Source organism: Pogonomyrmex barbatus, unplaced genomic scaffold (assembly GCF_055798465.1).
Source record: "Pogonomyrmex barbatus isolate J1 unplaced genomic scaffold, ASM5579846v1 scaffold15, whole genome shotgun sequence".
Lineage (NCBI taxonomy): Eukaryota > Metazoa > Arthropoda > Insecta > Hymenoptera > Formicidae > Pogonomyrmex > Pogonomyrmex barbatus.
This window is the reverse complement of record NW_028297111.1, coordinates 6,610,327-6,636,340: the sequence shown is the minus strand read 5'-3', so window position 1 is coordinate 6,636,340 and position 26,014 is coordinate 6,610,327. Positions and strand designations below refer to the sequence as shown.

The 26,014-nt window shown below is 39.2% G+C and overlaps 1 protein-coding gene across 4 annotated transcripts in view; it reads right to left on the bottom strand.

Annotated features, from left to right (window-relative positions):
• Nucleotides 1-26,014, bottom strand: part of LOC105434166 (protein apterous-like) — a 39,489-nt gene that overhangs the window by 9,505 nt on the left and 3,970 nt on the right. The window contains exons 1-3 of one of the 4 annotated variants that reach the window (XM_089073400.1): nt 15,668-16,009; nt 15,258-15,549; nt 14,578-14,983 (exon numbers count right to left, since the gene is read on the bottom strand). In XM_089073400.1, coding sequence (XP_088929526.1) covers nt 14,578-14,983; nt 15,258-15,423 — 572 coding nt within the window. In that variant the 5' untranslated portion in view covers nt 15,424-15,549; nt 15,668-16,009. Of the gene's footprint in view, nt 1-14,577; nt 14,984-15,257; nt 15,550-15,667; nt 16,010-26,014 lie in introns of those variants that run through there. The other 3 variants (XM_089073401.1, XM_089073399.1, XM_011649796.3) reach the window with 3 other exon arrangements.

Genomic DNA, 26,014 nt, shown 5'->3' with positions numbered 1-26,014 from the left:
CGCTCGCGCGATGTTGCAAGTGAAATTTCTTTCTAGATCAGAGATATCGATGAGAATGAAATAGAGAACAAAGGGAGGATGTGAATACACGAAATGCCATCCTCCGATGAAATCTGAGTGATTGGAAAATGGCGAGAATAAGCAGACGTAAGAGCGACGATCGCTAGAACAGTATAATTTACGTAAGTAACTTACTAAATCATATTAACAAATATTCACGGAAGTATTCCGCGCGAATAAAGTCAAAAGTCAATTCAAACTCTATTTTTCTACAACGTTAAACAAATAGATTACAAAAAATAATGTTCCGATATATACTATGATATACATATATAATAAAAAACAAAGATTTTTAGTTTTATCTTTCGATTTGTTAACGTTGTTTTTTATATATATATATATATATATATATATATATATATATTTTTTTTGCTTGCTTTTGATTATCTGTTCAAACTTTTAACATCATTTGGTACTTTATTTTAATTATTATGATCGCGCGCTGAAATTCTTATTGTTTGCGAATATTTATCTTTCAGACGTGATTTCTTATGGATATTCATGGATTAACTTTTTTCATCCGGCCTTGTAATTATTGTGAACAATTTCCTGTAATTCATCAATTTGACATGCTAATCTTCACCATGTGGAATTTGCGATTACATCGCTCAGATCAAATTCCATTGATAATGGCTTGAAAATGTGTCATTTGTTCGGTTCTATTATATTATGTATTTTGATTTTTAACATGAAATAAATGTGTTGAAAAATTTTAACGTGAAAAAAATGTGTTAACAAGCGCACGGATAATAGCGCTTGACTCTTAGTTTTCCTTTTCATTTCTTTGTTATGACATTTTCGAGAGTTCTCTGACACTTTCCACTTTTAAAAAAGACACGTTAACTCACATCTCTCGAGGTTTATTGTTGTCTCTTTTCCGCGATGTCAATTGGTTCTCTCGCTATTCTTACTTCCGTGAGCGGTTGTCATCGTGGAGATCGTTTTGACAGTTGCGTGTATTGTGTGTATCAAGGGGTTAACAGTATTACATTAATAGTAACAGTATTATATTAATTTCTGCGCCTTCTGTCTGAAAAAATAAATAGCGCACATTTGTAGTGTCTGCGCCTCTTCGTAAATAGCTATCACTGCGGAAATCGTATATTTTGACACTTTGTATATCTGTCATTTATATATCTGGTCACAGATAAAAGAGTTACGGGTGAAAATATATTTTATATTTTCTTTGAAATATGATATTATACGATCAAGTATCGAAGTCATACAATCATGTATGTAAGTATATAATGTTCTTCATATCACGCACATATACGGTTCATATCATACAGTTTATAATATGAAGTAGACATAGTTTGTCAACACAAATTAATTGAATTTACCTAAATTTTATATTTAGTTGAAAAATATAGCACAAGAAAAGAAATCATGTGCGCGCAACACGCGTCTGTATACTGTCTGGTATTAATAAAAAATACATGCGAATACATTTATAATTAAATTAATCTAAAGTAATGATACTCGCATTTACAACGAAAGGATATTTTATTCGATGACAGCTCAAAAGCGGAAGAAAATCGTAAATTCAAAGAACTTTGAGAGAATATTTGTAAAACCGAAGAACTAATCTGGGATTAACCGCACCAAGTCGCTCCTTCGAAGGTCTCTTGACTCGGGACGTGGTGTTATCGTTATAGACTACTCTATTCTCAATGGGGCGATGACCATGGGTAAGGCTGGTTTGTCTCCAGCAGCGTGTAAGACCGCATATTCTCATCTAATCGGATCTGTCGTACCCTTCGTTCGCTAATCGAGCGAGACATACAACTTCGGTTGAGGAAAATTGAAAAATACGAAATAACCGAGGATAAAATCTAATCCTCAAAATCTAAAATCTTTGTACATATACATGTAGAAGTGTGTATTTGTGTAAGCGGCGTAAGCAACGTAAGTTTTTAAATCAGAACAAAAGTCAGGCGAAATAACGGCAGATAAGATTTAATTCAATTCGAATAGTAAGTATGCCGGAGATAGCGCAACTCGGAATAAGTTTATCATCGCGAAAGCTGTGACTGAGTAACTTTCTGTCACTAATCTACCTTTAACAGGTGAGATTGATGTTTTTTCCGTCGAAAAAAGTACAATTCACGTCCTCGGGAACTACTATAAACGGAAATATGAAACGTGGCATGAAACAGCGCGAGACAGTCGTGGTGTGACGCGCATAACGCGAACCAAAGCCCTCGCAATCCAACAGCGTGTTACCCTCAAAATCCCATAAAACATTTTTCCCCCCCTTATTTATACTTCTCTCAGTGAAACACCACACCCGTACTTTTGCGAGCGTCCGATCCAATGTGGCCAACCATCGCAGGTAGAACATTGCCAGCGATCGAGATCCGTGGACTTTGCCCCTCTCTCTCTCTCTCTCTCTCTCTCTCTCTCTCTCTCTCTCTCTCTCTCTCTCTCTCTCTCCTTTCTTCCCCTATCGAACGGTGACCTGGAGGCGGTTTTTTGGAACCTTTCGTCACCTCTAAAACCCCGTCGAGCCGGATGAATGAACCGGGCCCCAGGAACGACCTCATTCAGGTCTTCCACGGCCTGGGACAAGACGCAGCGGCAGGAGGGTGACAGGGAGAGAGAGAGAGAGAGAGAGAGAGAGAGAGAGAGAGAGGAGGGGGAGGGGGAGAGACGCCCGCAGAGTTTTACAAGATACGCCATATGCGATACATTATTATACAATGCAGGAAAGAGGCGCGCTCTAAGCGCGCCACAGTCGTCCTCCTCCGAGGGGGAGAAAAGGGCGGCGGAAATCCTTTATGGAATTCGCGCCGAGCGCAGCAGACCGCTCGCCGCGCGTTCGCACAGTCGGACCACGTGGACTCGCCTTGTCTCTTTTTTCTTTTCCTTTCGTCTTTTCTTCTTCCGGTCCTGCTCGTTCTGAGAGATATAGAGAGAGAGAGAGAGAGAGAGAGAGAGAGAGAGAGAGAGAGAGAGAGAGAGAGAAAGGGAGAACGTTGGTTTCTGTTCTTCCGGGAACGCGATGCGCTCATAGCGAGATTTCTTATGCTGTGGGATCAGCTGTAAACGCGTCTGTTCCGCGTTTATATATAATATTCGACGTATCGCGGTTCCTAGTTCGGAATTCACATCAAGTTATTTATCAACAACAACAACTTCCGCGCAAGTTCCTCGCAAAGTCGAAAAAAAGAGCCTTGTCCTTGTCAAGAAGTCAGTAAATTTCTCACGGCGGGCGAGATTTACATAACGACATTAGCGTTGATGTATTCAGCGCGTCAGGCAAAAGGATTTCCGATTTTCGGATTTAGTATCGATGTCATACTTAGCCCCATGTCATCCGACTTTTACGTCGGCTCGTGTGTCGCCGGTGCATTTCTCAAACCGCGCGCGCACATTTATTTCGTTCGCCGCGGTGCAATCGGCGGATCTGCCCGATTAGATCTGCGCCGCGGTTATCGTCAGATGCATTAATTACGGGCGTAGCTGGAGGGAATTCCGCTCGGCAGCGCTGTCTCGACGGCCTTTATCGTGGAAATAATAATTTACGGCATCGGTGTCGGCAGGCAAGGCCGGGGCCGCTTAATCTCCGAACGTGCACAGAAAACGGGTTGCAGAAAATGTATCGGAGACCGCGACGCACGATACAGGGTGTCGTCCCAAGATGCAATCTTTGCGGCTGCTCTATTTTGGAGTTTCGAGAATCTTCTCTTCCCCGAGCGGGAATTTTAAATCCCCGAAATCTATTTGGTGTGCCGCACTTCTCTTAATTACAATTATTGTTTTATATACGAATGATACGGCAGCTTTAGCAAACATATCATATAAGATTATACTGATAAATTAACCAAATAAAAAAAAATCTGTGACAAAAAAGGTATGCACAATATTTATGTTTACACAATATGTTTGCGACATTTATATGGATATTACTGACTATTTGTCTTGATAATGTTCCTACAGTTCCTGACAGTTTTTATGTAAGCGAAATTTATTCTACCGGAATTTTATATCGGCAATTATTCATATTATCGATAACACTTTGTGTCGTTTATACGTGGCAAGTGCGCGTACGAATAAAATATTTGCTAATAAAAATGTTACTATTCTAAAAATATTTACGGATACTTATGTATTCAATTTTAACAAAGCGATATGCGTTTGCATTTGATCACCAGATAGCCACCTGCGCGTATGTATAGATAAATATCGACCTTCGTAGCTTTTGGACATCCAGCCGTTGACTAATACGACAAAAACGTAAAACACCTGTATCAGAATCTGTATCAAGGTCGCTGATTATTTCATGTGCGATAACATCGAAATGCTGTGCTTTTGATACGTAGTTTGCAAGGCCGTAAGCACTTAAAATTTTATTCTCGCATTTCTACGCTCGAGTCTCTCGACCCGAGAACGAACTCGAGGGGAACGAACTCGAAATCCAGAAGTCTCAGATTCCACGCATCTCCACGCAGAAAGATTCTTTCATATTACGAAGAAACTATCTTACATTTATTCTATACGCGTGACAATTATTTTATTATCCTTATCCGTATCACCAAATTCATAGCGATTAGTGTCAGCTCGTTATGTACGCGTTTTACGCAATCTTGCAATCATCAATTCAGAGACTAAACGTGTTTCCGCGTTGATTGAAGATTGTGAATAATCGCGCTGTCAACGCGAGTATAAGAAGGTCGCGGTTTTAACGGCGGGACAGGTGCTCTCTCTCGCGTATGTATCTCCACGTATTATTAACGACACAAGCTCCCGCCGGAAGTGCTCGGCGGCTCGAAGGACCCGAGATGAATGATTTTCGCCTTAATTCCGAACGACTCGTTCGACACGACGTGCCGGGGCTCGCGCAGAGTTTCGACGCATACCCCCGGCATACCCCCCGCGCTCGGGGGTTTCTTTTTCTTCCTCTATGCCACGCTACCTTCTCGCACGTTTTATTTTATGAATAATGTAGCCCCCCCCCCCCCCCCGACAGCCTCGCGAGCCTTCCACAGGGCTCGGAGCCCGGGGGCCTGGGGGGACACGCGCAACCGCGGTGGACACACGCTGCGCGTGGGACGCGCTCTACGTGACCGTTGCTGGCAGTGCTTGCATTAATCTAGATCACGGGCGCGCTATATCGCCGACCGCCTTCTTATTGGCATACCACGCGACCGTGCAACTCTCCTTTCCCCTCTCTTTTTCTCTAATGCACACGTAATATATCGCGGAACGTTGACGCCCGTCACCCCTCATCCTCGACAACATCTCTTTCTTCTCATCTGCCGCAACGAATCTCTTTGATTATTCACCTTTGCGGATTGCCCGTTCATTGCCTTCGCAGATTTGCAAGACAAGTTTTCACAAGATATAATTTGGGGAAAAGAAAATTCTCTAATTAAAATTATCCAGGAAAAAGGAATTCGATTGGGAGAACAGAATTTTTTTATGCTTCGTGTACACGTGTGTATTTTATCATCATATTTTTTTAAATCGATCCTTGTACTCCTTTTTCAAGTCACATCTTCGATTCTTGTATTCGCGAATCTTCTTTCTTTCTCTGGTTTCACTCGATTGAATCTTATGAATCTTGTAAATCTCTGAAAATCAAAGCAAATTTCTTGCTCGTATACTCCGATTTTATACACTTTTTAATAATAAACCCTTATATCTCTTTTCGAATCTTGGAGTGCCCTCGAAATTCTCATATTCTTAAATTATTTTCCATTTTATTATATCTTTGTTCCACTCGGCTAAATTCTAAACGATTTGTAGATTTAAATCTTAGCAAATGTTTTACTTCTACTCATGTTTTCATCACACCTTTTTAAATAATAAATTGTTTCTTCTCGAGTTATTTGAATTTCATATTCTTACGTCTTTTTGCGCTTTATTATTGGTTTAACTCGACTAAATCCTAAAATAACTCTTGTAGATCTCTGCAAAGCTTATCATATTTCTGTCGCTCGTACTCCATCTTACGAGTCGGAAGCTAGTCTTCCATTCGCTGAAGTCATCGCAGAAACGTGACTTCAACGAACTTAACTCAACGACTTTCCAACTTAGCTTACCTACTATATTAAGTAAAAGTCAGCAGCGATCCACCAGCGAGAAATGATCTCCATTCGTATACTACGGTGCCATAGCTTTATGGAGATGGTGGAAACGTAAATTTATGCTTCCGCGATTGGAGACAATCTTGTATCATATCTCATTGGATGTTGTAATAGATGCAGGGAATTATAAAGATGTAATTTATTCGGAACGCGCTTCTCGCATTCGTTGCCACCGGTGGCAACTGTGCATTTCAAATGTAATTTATGATTCCACTTGGCAAGAGGATGATTAAGCCTACTTTTATTCTGCAAGAATTCCAGAGAAGCATACGAGCATAATTTTACAATTTTTTTAATATTTTCATTTAAAGCTCATTTTTACAGAAGTTGAAAATTTAACTGCAGATTCCTTTCGTTAATAGAGTTAAAATTAATAAAACTTTAAAGATTCGAATTTTTAAGTCTCCAAGTATGTGAAGATCGCAAAAGATGCTATATTTCTGAGATCAAGAAAATTATAAATCTCCACATTCCTTGTATTCGTCATCTATTGCAGCGCCACTTACATAACCCGTTTTTTTTTACGTCATAAATTTCCGCCCCGTGTTCACAGGAAACACCGAGGAGCCACGATGTAACCCGCGCGTAAGATTACAAAGTCGCGGGCTTGTAAGTCACGCGAGCAACAATCTCCAGCTGTCCATCTTACGCGGGGTACTCGCAACGGTAACGCGATACTTTCGTGGGGAAGAGTGAGGGAGGAGGGATGGTTTATGCGGTGACGCTCGCGATTTCGCTGTTGGCGAACGCGCAAAGCTCATCGGTTCCCGGGACACGCAGGGAAGCCGCACCCCCTGCCGAGACGCGCGCCGAATTCCCCGATGAATACGACGATGATCAACCGTTTATAAAAACCACCGATGAGGTCCCGCCGAGAACGAAGTTTATATCCGCGATAGAGATTCTCCCTCTCTCAGGCTGAATTTGCTACTAATAAAATATTTTCTATTGATTTAAAAAATTTAATAAATCAGAGCATATACACGAAAAGGGAAGTAACCCTAGTTATAAAATTATCTATATATTTATTATAAAATAAAATAATTTATATATTTCTTTAATCCATGTTATATAAATTTTATTATATAATTATATAAATTTTTATTATTATAATTATTAAATTACGAAATTTCCTTTTTGTGCAAGAGGCAGCCGTGTACTTCCCCATGCAGCGTAACGTCGATGGGGTGGCGTTAGATATGTTTGCGAGTTTAGCGTCACCGCCGAATTAATGTCGTAGGGGTGTCCAGTGGTGCGGATGGACAAACGGATGCTAGCGGGGGGGCGCCATTGTCCGTGAATCTGATAACACGAGCTGGTACATCATCGACGGAAGGACCGACGTCATTCGTATTCTCCTCGGTGATGCATAAAGCGGGGCCTCCGCGCGTGCAGGTGTCGCCGGTACAAATATACCCGCTATCTCACGGGATCTACTACATCGAAGTATCGCAGCGATCACTTGCGTCCTGCCATCCGTAATAAAGAGACTAGCTATGTTCCAGCTGAGCGAACATAATTCACTCGTCGAGGACTTCCAGAAGGATCCCCCCAGTGTCCTTGATGTCTTAACCAGCTGAGCGCCGCCATTTATGAAAACTGTTTATCGCATCTTGAGAGAGAAGTGTTGACGTCACCACATTTCACAGCGCAACCTTGGTCGATACTTTGGCAAAGAGGGTGCTCGAAATGCTTTCACGCGTTTTCAAAAAATTTGAAACTCATTAACAATCGAACGTTGAAATCTAGAGGTGAAATCGATCAGGTCGAAGTTTCACGATATTAAAATCCAGTAACATTCAAAATTTCTCAGCTTTACGATCCTCGTTAAATAAATGTCTCATAATAGCGTTTTTTCACAATTAAGAAGAGATTGCAACATTCAAAAATGCCGCAGTAATCGAAATTTCAAAATGTCAAAACGGGATAGGAATAATCGCAAAGTTTCTACGAGTGTTGAAGTTTCGCATGAACGGCATAAAATGCCGTTTTCAATTTCTCGGAGTGTCAGGTCTTCGAAATTCCGAGGGCGGAGGAGAAAGAGGAAAACATCATAAAATTTCTAAAATTTAAAAATTCCAAAGTTACGACGATGGAGAGAGAGAGAGAGAGAGAGAGAGAGAGAGAGAGAGAGAGAGAGAGAGAGAGAGAGAGAGAGAGAGAGAGAGAGTTTACGGTGTAAACTCTCGGCCCGCGCGTTCACAGTACAGTTACCGATGATTCGAGAAAAGGGTCGGGAGATGCTGCGACACCGGAATGGCTACCGATGATGCATGCCGCCGCGGTGCGCGAGAGTCGCCCGGCCGGTCGTTGCGCGCGTATTATGTTACCCTGCTCGTTCCGTCGTTGCCGCAGCACGTGTGCCGACCAACCGAGGCTTGTGACTCGTCGTTATATTTATGTCCCCCATCTACGTTTCCTTATTCGAAAAATTAGAGGAGGTCGAAATTCCGAACACCTTGGAGAACCAAACGGACGAGTCGATAGCTTACCCGTTCATCATTATCGGTGGTCATCGTGATCTAATCATCGCCAAAGAGCGCCTTCGCACGCGCAGGCGCGACATCTCTGCTTTCGTCATGATGAAAGGAAAAACTGAGAAAGAAGAATAAATGCAAATGATTATCTGAATTATCTGGAAATCTATTCTAAACCTTGGAAACTTCAGAATTCCTCAGTTTGTCATCGGAATCTCGATTTTTTTTATTTGAAATTTTGGGATCTCTTTGCAAATTATTTAACTTCAAGAGCACTTGATATTCAGTTGGTTTATTAATTTTCATAATAACGTAGTTTTGCGAGATTACGCAGATTACGCTTGTTTTAGCGAGAGTTAATCGCGATATCGCTCCTCATTTTCAATCGGAGCAACGCGGATTCTCGCGGGTGCGACGGATGCAAGGTGTTTTCCAACGAGTCGCCGGCGCATCTTAATTATAAGAGCTAAATTATGAGCGGGCTCCCGGCGCTGAAATATTTGTGTATTCACTGGTCGAGGGTTATGGCTCAATTACCACTCGCTATTTTCTTTGCTGAGTTGTTGATTTAAGACGACCACTTCCTACGAAAACAGCGCCCGGTAATCATCGCCAACGACAGAATTCGCGAGGAAACTTGTTTCGCGACCCTTTAACAAGATTGCTTGTTGCCGATAACGATTAAACAGTTTCATTTTCGAAAGCGACGAGAAATTCAAATGCGCGTAGAATCTCAAGTTCAGCAACATTGAATGAATTCGATGTAACGATTATTTAAACTATCACACATATTGAAATGTTTAAAAATATTTACAAAAGTAATTATGCTTGCAAAAATGATTGCAAAATTTAAAAAAATGTAAAATTACATTAATTTAAATCAGACTTCTTTGGAAGTTTCGCAATAATAATTAAAGTAGAACTGTTGAAAACTGTTTCCAAAAGTATTTAAATTTATAAATATTTAAAAATACATTTAAATAAATAAATAAGAAGATAGAAATGGAATATTTGAATATATATATATATATATATATATATATATATATCGTCGAAAGGAAGAAAGAGAGAAAGGGGGAGGAAGGAAGGGATTTTTAAAAAAGTCATGAATTTGAAAAAAATTCATGAATTCGAAAACGGAACAAGAGAAGTCTACTTCAAAGAATCACGGTTGAAAAATCACGAGTTCTTCAATCACATTGTTCTCCTTTTCATCCTTTCCGCTTCGTTCGCCAACGCAACTGTAGACGCGGGTGGCAGGAATCATAGCGTGTCTATACTCTTGATCGCTGATAAATCGCGCTAATGCGTTTAATGAATGAGCAGGTACACGTTCCAGATCCGGTGGTACATATATCTGAATTCCATGTGCCACTGATGTGCTCTTTTTCTGCAGAAGATAGGGGAGGGGAGAGGGTGAGAAAGGTAAATGCACTGGCCGCATGCGTTATTCACGTTAAGTGCTGCATGAAATTAGTAACGAATGAGTGCAGATGATTATAGTGGTGTATAAAGATGCCGAGATGATCAAATAATTTCTGCTGGCCACCTTGATGAAAAATTAGCATTGTGCAATAAATGACACGCGATGTACAATAAGAGCTTTATTAAGGATTAAGAGATCAAATGCCAAGGGCTTATTAGAGATTACATCCGATCTTCATCAAATTTAAGCGCACATGCTATGATCATATATTTCTTTTTAAGGCGCTTCTTAAATCTGCTTACGTTTGGAACTGTTACATAGAGCGTATGAACATCGAATAAACATCGATGTTAATAAATATTATCTGCGAATTCGAAACTTTCGATAAGTAGTTTCAAGAAGTCGATGATTTTGCTTGAGAACGCGAAACTGATCAGGATTCACGACGACTCGTTCGGAGTTTCCTTACCTGATCGCCATGTGTAAAGAGGAATCGCGCGCGATAAATTATGCGTGTCCAACGTCCCACGTGGTGCGAGTGCAGCTGATAAATAACCGGTGGCGAACGAAAGTGCGAGGGCCGAGCGCCGCTACACCAGTGATCATTTCAACAGCAATCCATAACGAAAATAAACCTACCGCAAAATCTACATTTTGGCAAATCCGATCCGACGCTGTAGCCCTCGCTGTTCGGAAGAGTCGGTGAGTTTAATGACTTTGTTCTTCTTTCATCTTTCGCGCTACAGTATATATGGGAGCGTTATATGAATTTTCTATAGAATGAGTTTCCGTGAGTTTTCAAAGAATGCTGTCAACATCATGTCAATATCATTATACATTGTTATATAAATTTTAAATCTCATATGAGTAAAAACAAAATTTTTGTATATATTTATCTGAATTATCGAATTATATCATATCTCCAAGTTCTCTCTCTTCGAAATTTATATGTTTACAGATTTTATAAAACTTTTGTAGAAAGCCTCATTCAGGCCTTGCAATTCTATAACGTTAAAGCTGCAGAACAAATTTAAATTTCCATACATACATATTTTATATATCTTGAGTTTTTTGAATAAATTCTAGAATTTTGTATATATTTCGTCTTTGATATGTATCACATTATGTAGAAGGGAGAATTTTTGTAATTTTGTATTCTTTCATTCACGCCTTGATTAACAGCAAATATATAACTCGCCAAGCGTCGCGGATCGAAGCACGATTAAGGAGGCGCGCTCAAAAAAAAATGTATGGTAAGAGGAGAAAAAAAAAAGATAGAGCAGCTGAGAAATACGGGGAAGGGGAGAAAGAAAGGAACGGAACAGTCCAGGAAGCTCTTACTTCCTCGGCGTGCAACGATCTCTTTACGGGCAAGCAATTTTTACGACGAAACCACCCGGGCGGGCCGAAGTAACACGCAAGGTGACGAGGTACTTTCGACATGTAACATGGCGATATTCGTATTCTTCTCCCGGAAAGTGACTTGTTAAGGTTTTAAGAGCCGTCGTCACGCAGAGCCATCATTGGCCCTGAGATTGGTCTCGAGGCGATCGGAGAAGCAATGAATCTTAATGACAATCTATTTCTGAATTGGACGAATCCGTAATGTCATTTATCCTTTTAAGATTTTCAGATACGAGGATAAAGATTTAAATCTCTGAGGACTACTGCCATTTATTAAAGCAAAATAATTATTGGAATCTGTTTGAAGTATAGTAACAATAAATAAATGTTTTATTAAATGTACTATAAAAAAATGACTTGATCAGCAGCGTGAATAGAAAAAAAAAATTTTTTTTAAAGAGAAAATTTCAAATTAAAATATAAAAAACATTATAAACATTGTGTAAAAAGTTTTTAAAACAGTCCGCATATTTTTTAAAAATTTTTCGAGATATTTCCGGATTGGTTGGGATATTTCATTGGTCGTTCAGAAAATTGTATTCGGAAATAGCGAGAATATTCGTGAAATATTCTCGTGAATAGAAATGATCCATCAAACAAATATTCCTATTTAGAATGAGCGCTTGAATGAATATTATGAGAGAATCGAGCTCGTCGCACGAATGTCGTACGATGTTCCTGGCTAATAACAGCCGGCTCGCCACAAACACGAGTGCGCACGAGTGTGAGATAAGACCTTTGGGCTAAAACCGTGTCGTGACGGGATGTCCGTGCGACTCCATGTCGGCTCGATGTCGGGGCTTCGTATGACGTCGCGCGACATCTCACGCACTTCCACGCTCGTCCGCGGAACTTACATGCACGCGAGTGCGCGGACGTGTGAACGCGACGCGTGCGACAACACGTCTGCGCTTCTTGGGATGTCGCGTATTTTCCTAATGTATGAATTCGTGATAACGAAAGTTTAGGTCTTCAGGAGGAATGTTTCAAGTCGAGCGCTACATTTACCTTGAAAAGGAGACTAAATTGTCATCATTAGCATTAAGATAGCTCCAACAATGAATAAGAAATTTCGCTCGTCTCCTCCGAATCTCTTCACAAAAAGTAATTCTTATTATACATTTATTTATACTATTAAGATCGCATCAGGCACCTAACGAACCGAATCACCGTAAGTGACGAGCGCTGGCTAATTTAGTTCTCCGAATTGCACGCGTGCATGTGACTCTCGTCTCCTTCTTCCTTATTCGCCTGCAGACGCGAAGTCGTCCGAGCACGCGTCCACTCCGACGGAACCAGCTGCTTATCCCAGGATCTCGGGTTCACCCTTCTAAGATCGGCTAATGCGATTTTGGAGGTGCAGCACGAAAAAGGGAGGACGACGAGAAGCAGTTCCCGAAATTGCGACAGAACGAACGGGCGAGTTATGTTTGCTCGCGACGATTTTAAGACGATAAGACATTAAGGAGACACCGATGAAGCCACATAATTGATGAGTTTGTAGCGTGACGACGCCGCAATGGCGGAAACGCCGAAATTATAACGCGGAAAGGCGTTTATCCGGGTATTGCTATAATACGTAAATAACGAAGAATTAAAACTTGAATGGTATACGACAAAATACGATAAAATATCCACCTTTTAATTAAGTAATTATATTATCTATTTAATCGCATCTCTCTTTGCAATTGATACGAGGACTACTAGTGACCTAAAAAATAATATCCACGTTAAACAAAAGAAATGTCACGTTTAGTTAAACGATCTGGAAAGATCGATGAGAAGATTGATGAATTGCGGATAATCGACGTAGACTGAACGGTCACTTGAAAGCGACGATCGAGTGCATCACGAGCGGCGCTGGTGCACATACACATCCTCTGCTACGAAATGTAGATCGGCGATGATTTACTTATCAACAATCGACCGACTTCGCTGGAGGTAAATGGTTAAGTCGTGACCATTAGTTCGCGGACCATGGTAGGTATACTAGACCGTCCCGTACTTACGAAGCGACAACGTGCGCGAATCGACACCGTGTGAGGCCGACAGAGTTCCAATACGGCCCATCAGGCCCTCCGCTATGGCCCTGCATAACGACGCATCTCGAATGGCCGCTGATACATTATAGGATTTTGTGTCGCACTTCTGCGACAAAATGAAGAAAGTTACTTTCTCACACTATTGTGAAACTATGTCCACAAATGTAAGTTAGGATTAATTGGAGTTTTAGCTAACTCTTCTAGCCTCTTTGTGAAAATAAAACAAAATACGCTTATAAGAATAAAATTTGCAAAGTGAATCTGCATTTTAAATACAGTCATCTACCGTAATATCGTTTTTTAAATGATAAATATGAATCTTTCTGGAGAACTTCGCGATTTCGAAATTTCGAGAATGTTCCGAGAATCGCATATTTCTCGGAGTGAAACAGCCTCGAGGAATAATTCGCAAAAATTGCACTTCGCATTATCCTCCGTAATATGGCTCTATCAATGCAATTTGTAGCTAGTTGCGAGCATTCGTAACGATCGAAATCACGATGCACGTTCACGTGCAGAGAAACGACAGTTACGCAACGGGCAATGCGATTTTTTCCGAGCGACTCTTCAAATCGGCCCTGGAATCGACAGAAATTACTTAGCGCTTGACTTGCTCGCGTGAGCAGCACGGTTATTCTTGGCGACTTCGTAACGAGCCACGACCTCGTCCTATCGAAAATAGGACAAAATTGCTGGACAGTCGCGAACGTCCGCCGATAAGATTATTCTGTCGGAAAAATCAAGATTCTCTTCTAAAGTGTCGACCCTCTCTTACGCAAAGGTATTCAGCGATGCTTAAGTCGAGAGATTCTCTTCGAGTCTGAAGTGCAATCACGAGCGCATTAAATAGCGACTACATATCTCTCTCTCTCTCTCTCTAGTATTCGAGACGTTGATTCACGTATTGTTTTTTTGCACGTACATTTTTATTTTACTATCAAATATTGATTTGCGCTTATCTTTCTTACGGCTAACCACGTCGATATCATAAAATTTGTTTTTTTTTTCCCCTTTGATATAAGAGAACTAATCGTCCTACTTCGTCTAGATTCTTAATGTAAATTTAAATGTTCGCTCACCGATAGTAGTCCTTCTTGCAATAGATGTTTCCGTCTCTGCTGAAACAGGTGACTTCCCCGTCAAGACCCTGCCGACAGTGCGAGCACTGAAGACATGCGGCATGCCACCTCCTATCGACGGCTTGCAGATAAAACCTGTCTGATATCTTGAGGCCGCATCCCGCGCAAACTACCCCCGGAACATCCTCCGATTGCGCGGGTGGCGTAGGCGGCGGTTCCAACTTTGGGACGGCATGCAAATGTTCCGTCGTGGTTTGCTGTTCCTGTGAGTGCGTCTGTGGATGTAAATGAGGATGATGGTGATGGTGATGGTGATGATGATGATGGTGATGCGCGGTCTGCGATGGTATGCTTAGGTCACTGTTGTCGAAGTTCCTACCGCTTCCTCTATATTCCTGTCCGCCCGCTGCGAAAAGCATGTTAAAAGAATCGTTGACATCAACTTGTCATTTGTCATTAATTTATGTTTCTATTTTGTTTGCAATCATTATTAACAGTACAAAATATTTCATCATTAAACTGATTAATACTAAAAAGATTCAAACGACTTTGTAAGCTAAACTAAAAGATTTTAAGAAAAAGGAAAACATAATTTCATAAATGATTCTTAATCGTATTCTTCTCAACGAATTTTGTTATCTTCTGCCCAATTCCCTTTGACGGATAAAAGATAACCGTACCTCCAGGTGAATCGTAATCCCTCGACTCATATGGGGTGGTCGAACCATCGTAACAATTGTTATTGGTGCCACAGTGAGTTTGATGCAGGGGCGTATGATGGGACTCGTGATGATGGGCTGCAGGAGGACTGCACGGTAGAGTGGTGGGTCGCGCAGCATCGCCCATCGATGCGGGAAGGCAGGGACTCAGATCCCGTGCCTGGTCCACTGTTCCGGGTCCCCCCGTGCTACCAGGTCCCCCCTGGCGCCCCACAGCCAAGCCGCTGCCACGCTCCTGCGAGCTGGGCGGCTGCTGGAACAAATCGATGTATCGACACTTTAGCTGGCGCATCGAATCGACAGTGTTCGTGTATTTTGTCATGCGAGGTAAAGGTAATATGAGTATGACGCAAATACGAAACATTTCTTACGTTATATTCAGCGAAAAATCCACATTAATCATGACTTGTCATTTTTCTTGAAATTGAGAACCGATAAAAAGTCACTCTTATACATAATAGTCTTTGTCGAGAATTTGTTTTTTTGAATAAAAATAGTTTTATTATTATTATTAAACATTTTCCTTTTAATGATTGAGATATACAATTGGCAAATGACTAAAAGGAAATGAAAATGGACAAATCATTAAATCATTAAATTATAATTAATAGATTATAAGCAACAGAAAAAATTAAGATAAAACGATTAGAAAAAGAAAATCAGGCAGATAAAGAAAAAGAAAAGATGAGGTGAAGAAGATGTAAAGATGAAAATATTACTGAAATCAAACAAAAAAATGAAATACAAATAAAGTAGAATAAAAAAACGTAAGAATTTAAAGGAAGGATTAAGAAAATAAGACATTAAAAAAATAAGACAATTAACAAAAGAAAATGAAGACAATTAAAAAAGTTAAAAAGATATAAGGACATAATTAAAGGAACCAATAAGACGGGAAAAGAAAAGAAGAGAAAAGTAAAAGGATAAAGGACAAAATGACATGGCAAGGACAAGGAAGACTGATCGGACAGAACTCGCGAATGGAATGGAGGTGAAGTGACGACGGATTGTAACCGTCGCTGTCACAGAGGGAAGAAATGTGCAGAGAGAAAGAATAGCACCGGCGATGGTAGCCGGTCGTTTCTGATGGATGTCGCAAGACGTACAGAGCACCCGCGCGCATGTGCGCGGCCCTATAAGGTGCCTGAAGGCGGCCAATCCGATAGCAGCCACTGTGTTCAACGCGCTTGTCACTGTTGCGTAGATATAAATTACGAGCTACCTTCTCGCCTCCCTCTCCCTCTCCCTCTCTCTCTCTCTCTCTCTCTCTCTCTCTCCTCCCCTCCCTCTCTCTCCCTCCCTCCTCCTCTCCTCCCGTTTCTCTGTCTACTCTCTTTTCGATTTATTTATCTATTTACTTAATTTCATATTTCTTATTTTAACTCCTGAATTAAGTTATTCTCTTGTAATCGCGACAGGAGAGTAACTTCATGACAGAACATCCCGCTATGAGAATATTTAATCTTAAATCTGATATGCACTATAAAGGAGATGTATTAGAGCGTATTTTTGGAAAATTTTGTAATGTTTAATAATTCCATTAACCAAGTTTCAAAATTGTCAGCTAGACTAGAATTAGCTTTTAGGTAAAACGTACGTTTTCAATAATTTGTGAAATTTCTAAAGATTCTTAAATAGCATTAGATTTTTCAAAAATGTTGAATAATTCCTAAAATTATTAAAAATTATTAAGATCTTATATTCTCAGAAATTTCCGACAATTTTCCTTTCCAGATCGAACAGAGTCAATAAAAAAGATAGATTTTTCTTGTCAGATTGATTAAGATCAATTTCCAATCTCGCAAAAATAATTAATAATTATTAAAGATATTTTATTGTATAAGATATAACGGGAAACAAAAGTCTACATAAGACGATCATATCACGTTAACCACTGCATAGGACGTGATCAAAATCGTTAATTACGACCCGACTTCACTTAACCATAGAATTGTTTGTTTGAGCAAGCTTTCGCGACGCGACGTAATTTTTACGTGCGTGCCGTTGATCTTTATGTAATCTTGCTGAGTTGGCGAAGGAATTACAGGAATGCGCATTCCTCAAACTATCTCTCGCATTGTCCTATCCCGTAAATAATGAATCGTAACCTGTGTGCGGTAATAGGCTTGTTAGGTCGCACCGCCAATTATTCGTGAATCGGGATCACTCGTAATTTTGCAGAAATACCGATTCGACTTGCCCCGACATAGAGGTAAACTGCGGGCGTGACTTGTCCCTAATACTTCGATGCTATTGGCTGACGTGCTGAAGATAACGAAAATAGGTGCGTCATAACTCCACGCGATGTCTCACGAACGATTCGTAAAACCTCATGCTTTTGTAATCTCGGTGAAGCGACGATTCCAAGATCTGTTCAAATCGGTCTGTCAATCTCGCTGCTCGTCATCAAGATTCCGCGTCTTCCGATTCGACGTGAGACAATATGGGAAAAGGCAGGGCCGACATGATCGGCCGATAAATATCTCACGGGAGAGCAACGGGCGAGCGCGATCGATCCACAAGATCGTTATCCATCTCGAGAGCGGTCCGACAACGTGCTCTCGCAGACTGCAAACAGACTTTCACTCGGCGGCAAAGCTTGCACAAGAGCAAGCGTGCGCTCGCCATCCCTCTCTTTTTCCTTTCCTCCTGTTTTTTTTTTCCTCTCCCCTTTTCCTGCTCTCCTCTCATTTTCGCAAAACCGCGGAGTAAATAACGTGCGCGGAATCCACGATCGCGAGATGCCGACACGGAAACGAATAGAATGCCGCCAGAAATGTCGCTCGGCTGCCGGTAGAAACCGGGCGTTCTACTGTTTCCTACCTGCGCGAATTTATTTGTGTGTGCCTTTTTCTCCTTTTTCTTAATATATCTTTGCGAGACTCGCGCCACTTTACGACTACGACGCAGTAATTGAAAGAACGTCGAGAGAGAGAGAGAGAGAGAGAGAGAGAGAGAGAGAGCATCTGCTTTGAAAATTCACAGTAAAGAAATGTGAAAAGTAAATATAAAATGTGCATTCACGTTAGACGAAACAACGATAAAATAATGTGATTTTAAAATGTAAAATTGAAGGATAAAAAGATAAAAGAATCAATATAATTCAATTTTTTCTCAAATCAATTATCGATTGTATCGCATCTTCGTTCTTCGTGTAATCTTTAACGTTCAATTGTTGTCAATTTTATCAATTTTTTTTTGTGAGAAGCATAAATGCAGAAATGTGTGAAATAATTATTATGATAATTATTATTTTTAATTGAAGATTAAAATTTATGATATTTCGATTTGAATTCGAAACGCGTTTTAGTGACACAAACCCAAATTATATAACAAAAAGATTAAAATAGAAGGGCTCCTTTAATTAGAAAAACAAATAAAAATGACAATAAGGGCAATGGGAGTCAAGCAGTAAATGAGGCAAATAATTATCCGTTAAATCCTATCTGTATTTAAGATTCTTCTTACATCCAGACGGTTCGAGCCATTTTCGGATCATCTTCAGTAGATACATATATACATGATAAGAATGGTTTGAAATCATTAATATTAGTTCATGATTTCTCCGATTCGCATCGATAAACGCAATATCTCGAGGGCCTCTGTCAAAATAGGTCCACAGCTGATGTAGAAGACACTGTATAATCAATATCATTTGAATACCGTTTACGATATATTCGCGAAATAAAGTTTTTATAATTATATAATTTTGCGAAAATTCTAATTCCTTCTAATCGAGAGAACGATCAGCGAGATCCTGAGATACCTGGTCAACGATGCAGCGGACAGTTATTAACGGAAGGTTACATGGCGACTTGAAAAATGAAGCCGTCGCGCCGGTCGCGGATGGTAATTTGTTTGAAAACGCGAGACCGAACGCGTTCCGACTACGGAAAAGCGTACACGATAACCTTACGTCACGACCTACCGAGATACAGCGTTATCGCAGTAAATTGTAACTCGGTTCTCTTTTTCAGCGCTCAAAACTCGAAGAAGAAGCCCGGTTCTTGGCTGCGACTGAGTCAGCAAAATTTCTTTTAGCATCGACAACGACAGCGACGACGGTAAAAAATTATCGGGATGGGTCGTCCTCGATATCAATGGCGCAGCAACGTCGTCAGAGTTTCTCGATTTTAACTTCGACACAAAATATTAGGACTTCAAATAATATCGCCTTTTTGTTATCAACAATTGAAAGAGATGCTCGACATTTCTGCAATATTTTGTTATTTCGTACTGCAAAAAGGAGATACTTGCGTTTCTCTCTTATGGAACAAAATGTTTTTCTCGAAAAAAAACATATCGTTGAAAGTTTGGTCATTTTTTTCAGATAAACTTTAATTATATCGCCTATACTTCAATAAATAAACATAGTGATATGTGTATAAAAAAAAAATGATATTTTCAGTTGTTAGGCAAAATCCTATGTCTAATAATCTTCTATAGCCTTATGCGTCGATTTTAAAATATTTTTTTCGCATTAAAAATTAACAATCAACTTAATATTATTGCTGTACAACAAACGTTTTGTAAACCTACGAAGGAATAGATTTATTTACTTATTAGACCGCGAGTAAAACACACGTAATGCTTGTTCCGATAATTCCAAAGCATCTTGTTGTTTAGAGGAAAGACATCTGTGATATTCCATCCCTCGTAACATAAAAAAGCTCTCTTTTGAAGCAAAGTAGCAAGCGAAGAAAGTAGCACGTTTATTCGATACAAAAAAAAAAAATCTATGAGCATTCTCGATTTAGAAAAGTGTTAAAATTAGTAAGTGTGCGTTAAAGTCTCGCCACTCGGTTGCCTTCGGCAGTCGTGTAGTCGCGCAAAGCGGCACGTGTGGCGCGCTTGGCGCGCTTGGTATCAGCTTCCCTTGCTCGGCCAACGATAGCGATAACAATAAACAGCCTCGTCCATCGCGCCGACCGCAGTTTTCTCTCTTTCTTCCCCTCTCACTCTCTCTCTCTCTCTCTTTCTTTCTTTTAGAATGCGTGGGCGCCGCTTAACACCGCGGAGAGCCGATAAACTGCCCGGCTATCTGCACTTCTCCGCGTTGTCGTTGCGGGCTACCAATCAGCCGGATTGAAGAGAACGTCGTAAGAACGACCAGAAATATTGGATGGCTCGCTACCTATATACGCAAATTCCTATATCCACTCCAGAGTGGAGTCATGAAATCAATGCGCGGCTGTCTCTCTGATCGGAGATCGAGAAAGAAGGTTGTTGACTGTTTCCAATTATCCAGAGAGTTAGCGAATTATAATTCTGTCGCGTCATATGCGGCTTCTTAGTTTCGTAGAATAACATATGGCAATATATACATAGTGGATAACTCTCTTAATATAACTGTCTTCTCAATTTGAATATCGATACATGCAGATTTAACAAAAGTGCAGTTGTCGATATGCGCAAATTTATTTACGAGCGTCGATGAACAATATTGCGCTGGGTACATAATAGATTAATTAGTAGCAGTGCGACTTAATGTGTATTGTGAAAATTCAATTTATTGATGACGATTTTCGACGAATCGCAGATGATACTCTGATATTGTTTCTTAAATCAGAGCAGATGAGAAGCATTATCTCTCTATGATGACGTATATACAAATCGCAAATTAGCCGGATCGTTGATTCGTGCCACATCGCGCTTCACTTTCAAGCATATTATTAGATCATACCGCCCCGAAGGAATATCGATGGCACACATCGCGCAAGTGCAGGTTTACGCGTTGCTAATTTTATTCGCGAAATATCCTGAACCAAATCAATTAGCAGCTCCGACTTATGAATAGATTGTACATTTATCAAGCAACCCATAAATTAACTTCACGTTGGAGTAACGTGAGGTTACAGACACGTTCAGTGTCTGTTTTCCTTCTGTGTGCGGTAATCGGTACTTTGTCATCAAAAACGTAACACACGCACACGCACACACACACACACACACACGCGCGCGCGCGCGCGAATAATTTTAGTAATTTTAAACGTAGACTTTAAATAAGTAACGGATTGCGTTCTCGCGAAAAAATGCAAATACGTAATTTGTGCGTTCAGCTGTGCGTCTGTTTGCTTTATATTTAGTCGTATATTGTCCTTTGTTTGTTCCCCAATTTCATTTGCTGTGAATAAAAATATAGCCGCGAGCGCTGCATAAATCAGAAATGAGAGCGATGGATATGTAAATCAGAGCTGTATTTGCAATACTTGCAGCAGCCTAAAACGTGAGCCGTCTGAAAAATAGTCGGTTACCAGTCCTGCGAGATTTAAACCCGTTCTCCTCTTTCCTCCCCCCTTCCGATTGCCCTGATAAACGAAGTTCTGTTAACATGTTGGAGAAGCGGCGGGTGTCGCATGCCGGGGAGGCCAAGAATCGCGACCTGACCCCGGGAGATTAGCGGTCCCCCTTTGGACGGGGCATCATCCTGCTTCTCGCATTCCGCAAGATTTGTCCGCCAGTTAGTTAGGGACGCTTATATCAATTCAATTATTATACTCGGTAGTATCGTCGGACGTGTAAACTTGCCGGATTTTACCATCCGAAAGTCGAAATCTTCCTTCTACTTTAGAGTTTGATTAGAAAATTAGCAACACTTCAATTTTAATACTTTGCATGATTAGACCGACATATACATTTTGATTTTTTTTATTAAATTTACAATTAGACCTATTTAGAATCGCAAAGTAGGAGCTCCTGTGTAAAATTTATCATCTTCTATCAAATTGTATATGGATCATGGAACATCTTAAAATTAAAAATCAAAGTGTTAGAGGTGGGAAAGCGACAAATTTGATTCGGATTCGGATTTTGGTGTTCAAGTTTTGTTGCGAAAAGCGAACGTAATCTTTTGTCATATGAAACATAAAAATATTACTTTTGGAAATAATAATATATAGATTAAAGATATAATTATTTTTCCTGCGTGAAAGTAAGCTAATGTTAAGTAAAAAGCATTACAATATTACAAAAGGATGTGATAAAGAGAGTGATAGAAGAGAGCGATGAAGAGAGTGATTTTAAAGTTATCTCTTGAAATCTTTTATCGTCGAATAGAATTATATATCTTATATTTTACATTTAATAACCCGTTGAGCTTAAGTATCTTCACTGCCAGCGTAGATTTGCGTGCGGTTCATCGACGCTACTCGATGCGCGCTTGCATGCTAAATGATTTCGACACGCGAGCGTCATCTGCCTCCGAAATCTGGCGTCCCTCTGATCGAGGTTAAATTAAGTGCGATGCGTGACACGACATAACGATTGACGAGGAAGAATCGCGCGATAATCGAATTAACCCTTTTGTGGCTAAAAAGTTTTTAATCTTTAGCAATAAAGCGCTTGTGATGCGCTGATAAATTAAATTTTTAAATTAAATTTTTCCTAGAAGAAAGTACACCCTGCCCGGGTGACGCTCTAACTGAAAAAATAATAATAGCAATAGTGTTTATTGCTTCAAAATTTTACAGTTAAGAAAGGGACTGGATTTACAAATATTTCCTTAATCTCATTCATCCATCCGTACTTTACCTTAGCCAACTTTATTCTACCTATATTCTTATAGTTATACCCTTATCCTAAATATACAATTATCACATTATACCATATCATCATTATATAGTACCATCTTCTCTTCTATATCTATTTACTTATATGCTATAATTACAGTATCTGCAGTTGTTTATTGTTTAAACGTTTTCTACAATCTTACATTCCTATCATATCTATTACCTATTTTCTTAGCCTTACCTATCAATAATTTCTATCTTTTACATTTTCTTCTCTACTTATATTTAATTTCTCTTTCTCGTTATAACTTCCTCAACACATTACCTTTTACCTCATCTAATACGTCATGCCATACTCTTTTCCATACCCTTCCCTAAAGAAAAAAGGTAAAGTTACGGAATTAAGTTTTAAAATATCGACTATCTTCGCAACTATTGATGCATTTTAAAACGCTTATTAAAATTAAAAGAAAGTGCATTTTTTTCCTTTATGTTCTCTGTAATATTTGCAATCGATAACAAGTTACTATCTAATATATTGTATTTTCTTCATTGCATTGACAATCTCATTCACCTCGCATTTTTTGCTTTTCCTTTTTCAAAGCGTTTTTATCAAAGCTGATTTTATTCCATCGAATAATACTAATAGATATTTGGACTATTTCCAATAAGTGAGCGAATGTAATTTGATATCTATTGAAATTTCGTATTTATTACCGCGTTTACATTATGCGCGTGAAAGAATTCGCCGGTGAGCATGAATAGCATCTTCAAAATTAAAAGTGATATGATTTAAGGAATATCAGTTCTTCTTCTTAGTTAAACCATCGTGCTTGCCTCCACGAAACTCACGATTACATCAGTCAGTTTGCAATAGTATTTTGACCTTAAACTCTTGATATATCAATCCGACTGATATTATATCATTATCTTGGAGAACGATCATGAGTCTTTAAAAAAAAAATATATATATATATATACGCGAATTTGCGTAACGTTCGGAATTAACAAAAAAAAAAAAAGTCAGTTTGCCAAATGTGCGATACATCAATATATTAACACGTGATCATTAATATGCTTTCATTGATTGCAATTATGCGCTTAAATGCGCAAGAAATGCGCTTCTCTTTCCCACACTGTGTGTGTGTGTGTGTGTGTGTGTGTGTGTGTGTGTGTGTGTGTGTGTGTGTGTGTGTGTGTGTGTGTGTGTGTGTGTGTGTGTGTGTGTGTGTGTGTACGTCTATTTCTGAAATGAGTGATAACGTCAACAACAAGTGAGCAATGATGAAGCTGACCAGATTGGGTCTTCGAGTGCAAAGTTAAACGTCGAGTATTCGGCCGCAACCGATGACTGTCGCGAGCGGGAGGGGCGGGGAGAAGAGGCCGACACGAGGATAAGAGGCAGGGAAGAAACGACGGATATAATCTCGGCTCATGTATATAATAAATTACACTCGTCACAAACGGCGCGCGCTATCGCGACCAGACACGTTCGCAGCAAGATGGCCTTTTATCTCATTGAAGCTGATACACATTGATCATCCTTTCTCGCTTTCTCTCCTTCCGCCACGAGCGAACGCGGTCGCGATCGGAAAAGTCCGCGACGTTCGCGTTGTCAGACTAACCGACGCCAAATCGCTGACGATAAACGCCGATAAACGCTTTCCCGCGGAAAACGTTCTGGCTTTTACGAATTAGATGGTTTCCAAGGTTCAAGTTTGACTTGAAGAAAGAATTTTCATTCGGTCAATTTTCAACGGTCAGAGAATTAAGGCGAAGCAACCTGGACCGAAAACAAGCGCAAAAACTCGGAAAATAGGAAACAATAATAGAGAGACGCGAGACAGGTAGCCGTAAACATTTGGCGAAATTAACAAATATTCCATAGAATTCTAGAATAATATGTTTCCCAAGAATGCAGACTGCATTCCAGATTTTAGCTTTTTTTTTTTTTCTAAAAAAGTTTTGCGCACAAATGAGGAGCCACGCTTAACTTGACTTAATAATCACAGAATATTATATAAAATATAATACATTATTTTTCTTTGAAAGCTTCGAGAAAGAAATAGAAAATCGAATATCAGTCGAAGCAAAAGCGTTATAACTGCGAAGCGAAGGAATAAAAAAACCCAGGCTTGTCGTCTCGCAAATGTTGATCCATTTAGACGTGCTAAAGTAAAGACTTAAATCGCATCGAGCGGAGATTAACTATTCAATATTCTCATACCTCCTGTAACTAAAAATTATATTTTTCTATTCAGGTTATATATAATGAATGGGGATTATTTAAGTAAACGCGTATAATTACACATTATTGCATAATATACATTCAATATACATTCAAAATCTCATAAATCTCATATTTTGGTTTCGAATAATGGCTCTGACAAAAATACATTTAATCTAATTAAATTATTAGTATCATATTTTTATATTTTATTTATTAATTTTACTTTATTTATATCAGTTTAGTGAGCACAAATAAATTTATTGATTTATATGCATATACAATCATAAAATCATTTATGTAATAAAAAAATGACAAAAAGAGAGCACTATAAAACGCATGATGAAGAAGATATATTGTTTGTATACTATTTCATACTGTAATATCTCTATGGTAATTATATTATTTCACTTTTTTTAAAAAAATATAATGCTAGATGAAATATATATTTAAATTTGTCTCGCAATAAAGCTTGCAATTAAAGATTATAAATTATTTATTACTATGTATTATTTATTACTGTGTATTATTTTCAAAAATTTTCGATATCTAAAAAGTAAATTTAAAATCTAGAAGTTTATTTATATTTTATTTATTTAAAATTCATCAACATTATCATGAAATTATTTTAACGACACAAATTTCGTGCAATACGAAATGCGTAACAAAATACATAATAAAAATAAATTTAAAAAAGATAAAGAATTTTTAGAAATTTTCAAAGAAATATTTGTAAATATATTTTTTTTTTGTCAAACACTAATTAATGATAGCTCGTAAATTCACATTCAAATAAAGACACTTTAATTTTCTTTAGCAATGTTACTTTATGCTAAGCATTGGCGTACGCGTGATTAATGCATTGGTTTAATTAATCGACGACAAGGGACAATCAATTACGTTTGTTTACAAGCAGTACGTGTTGCTTACGACAGTCTCGACCGGTTGATTAAGAGCAAATTAATGTTACTTGAAGGTGAACT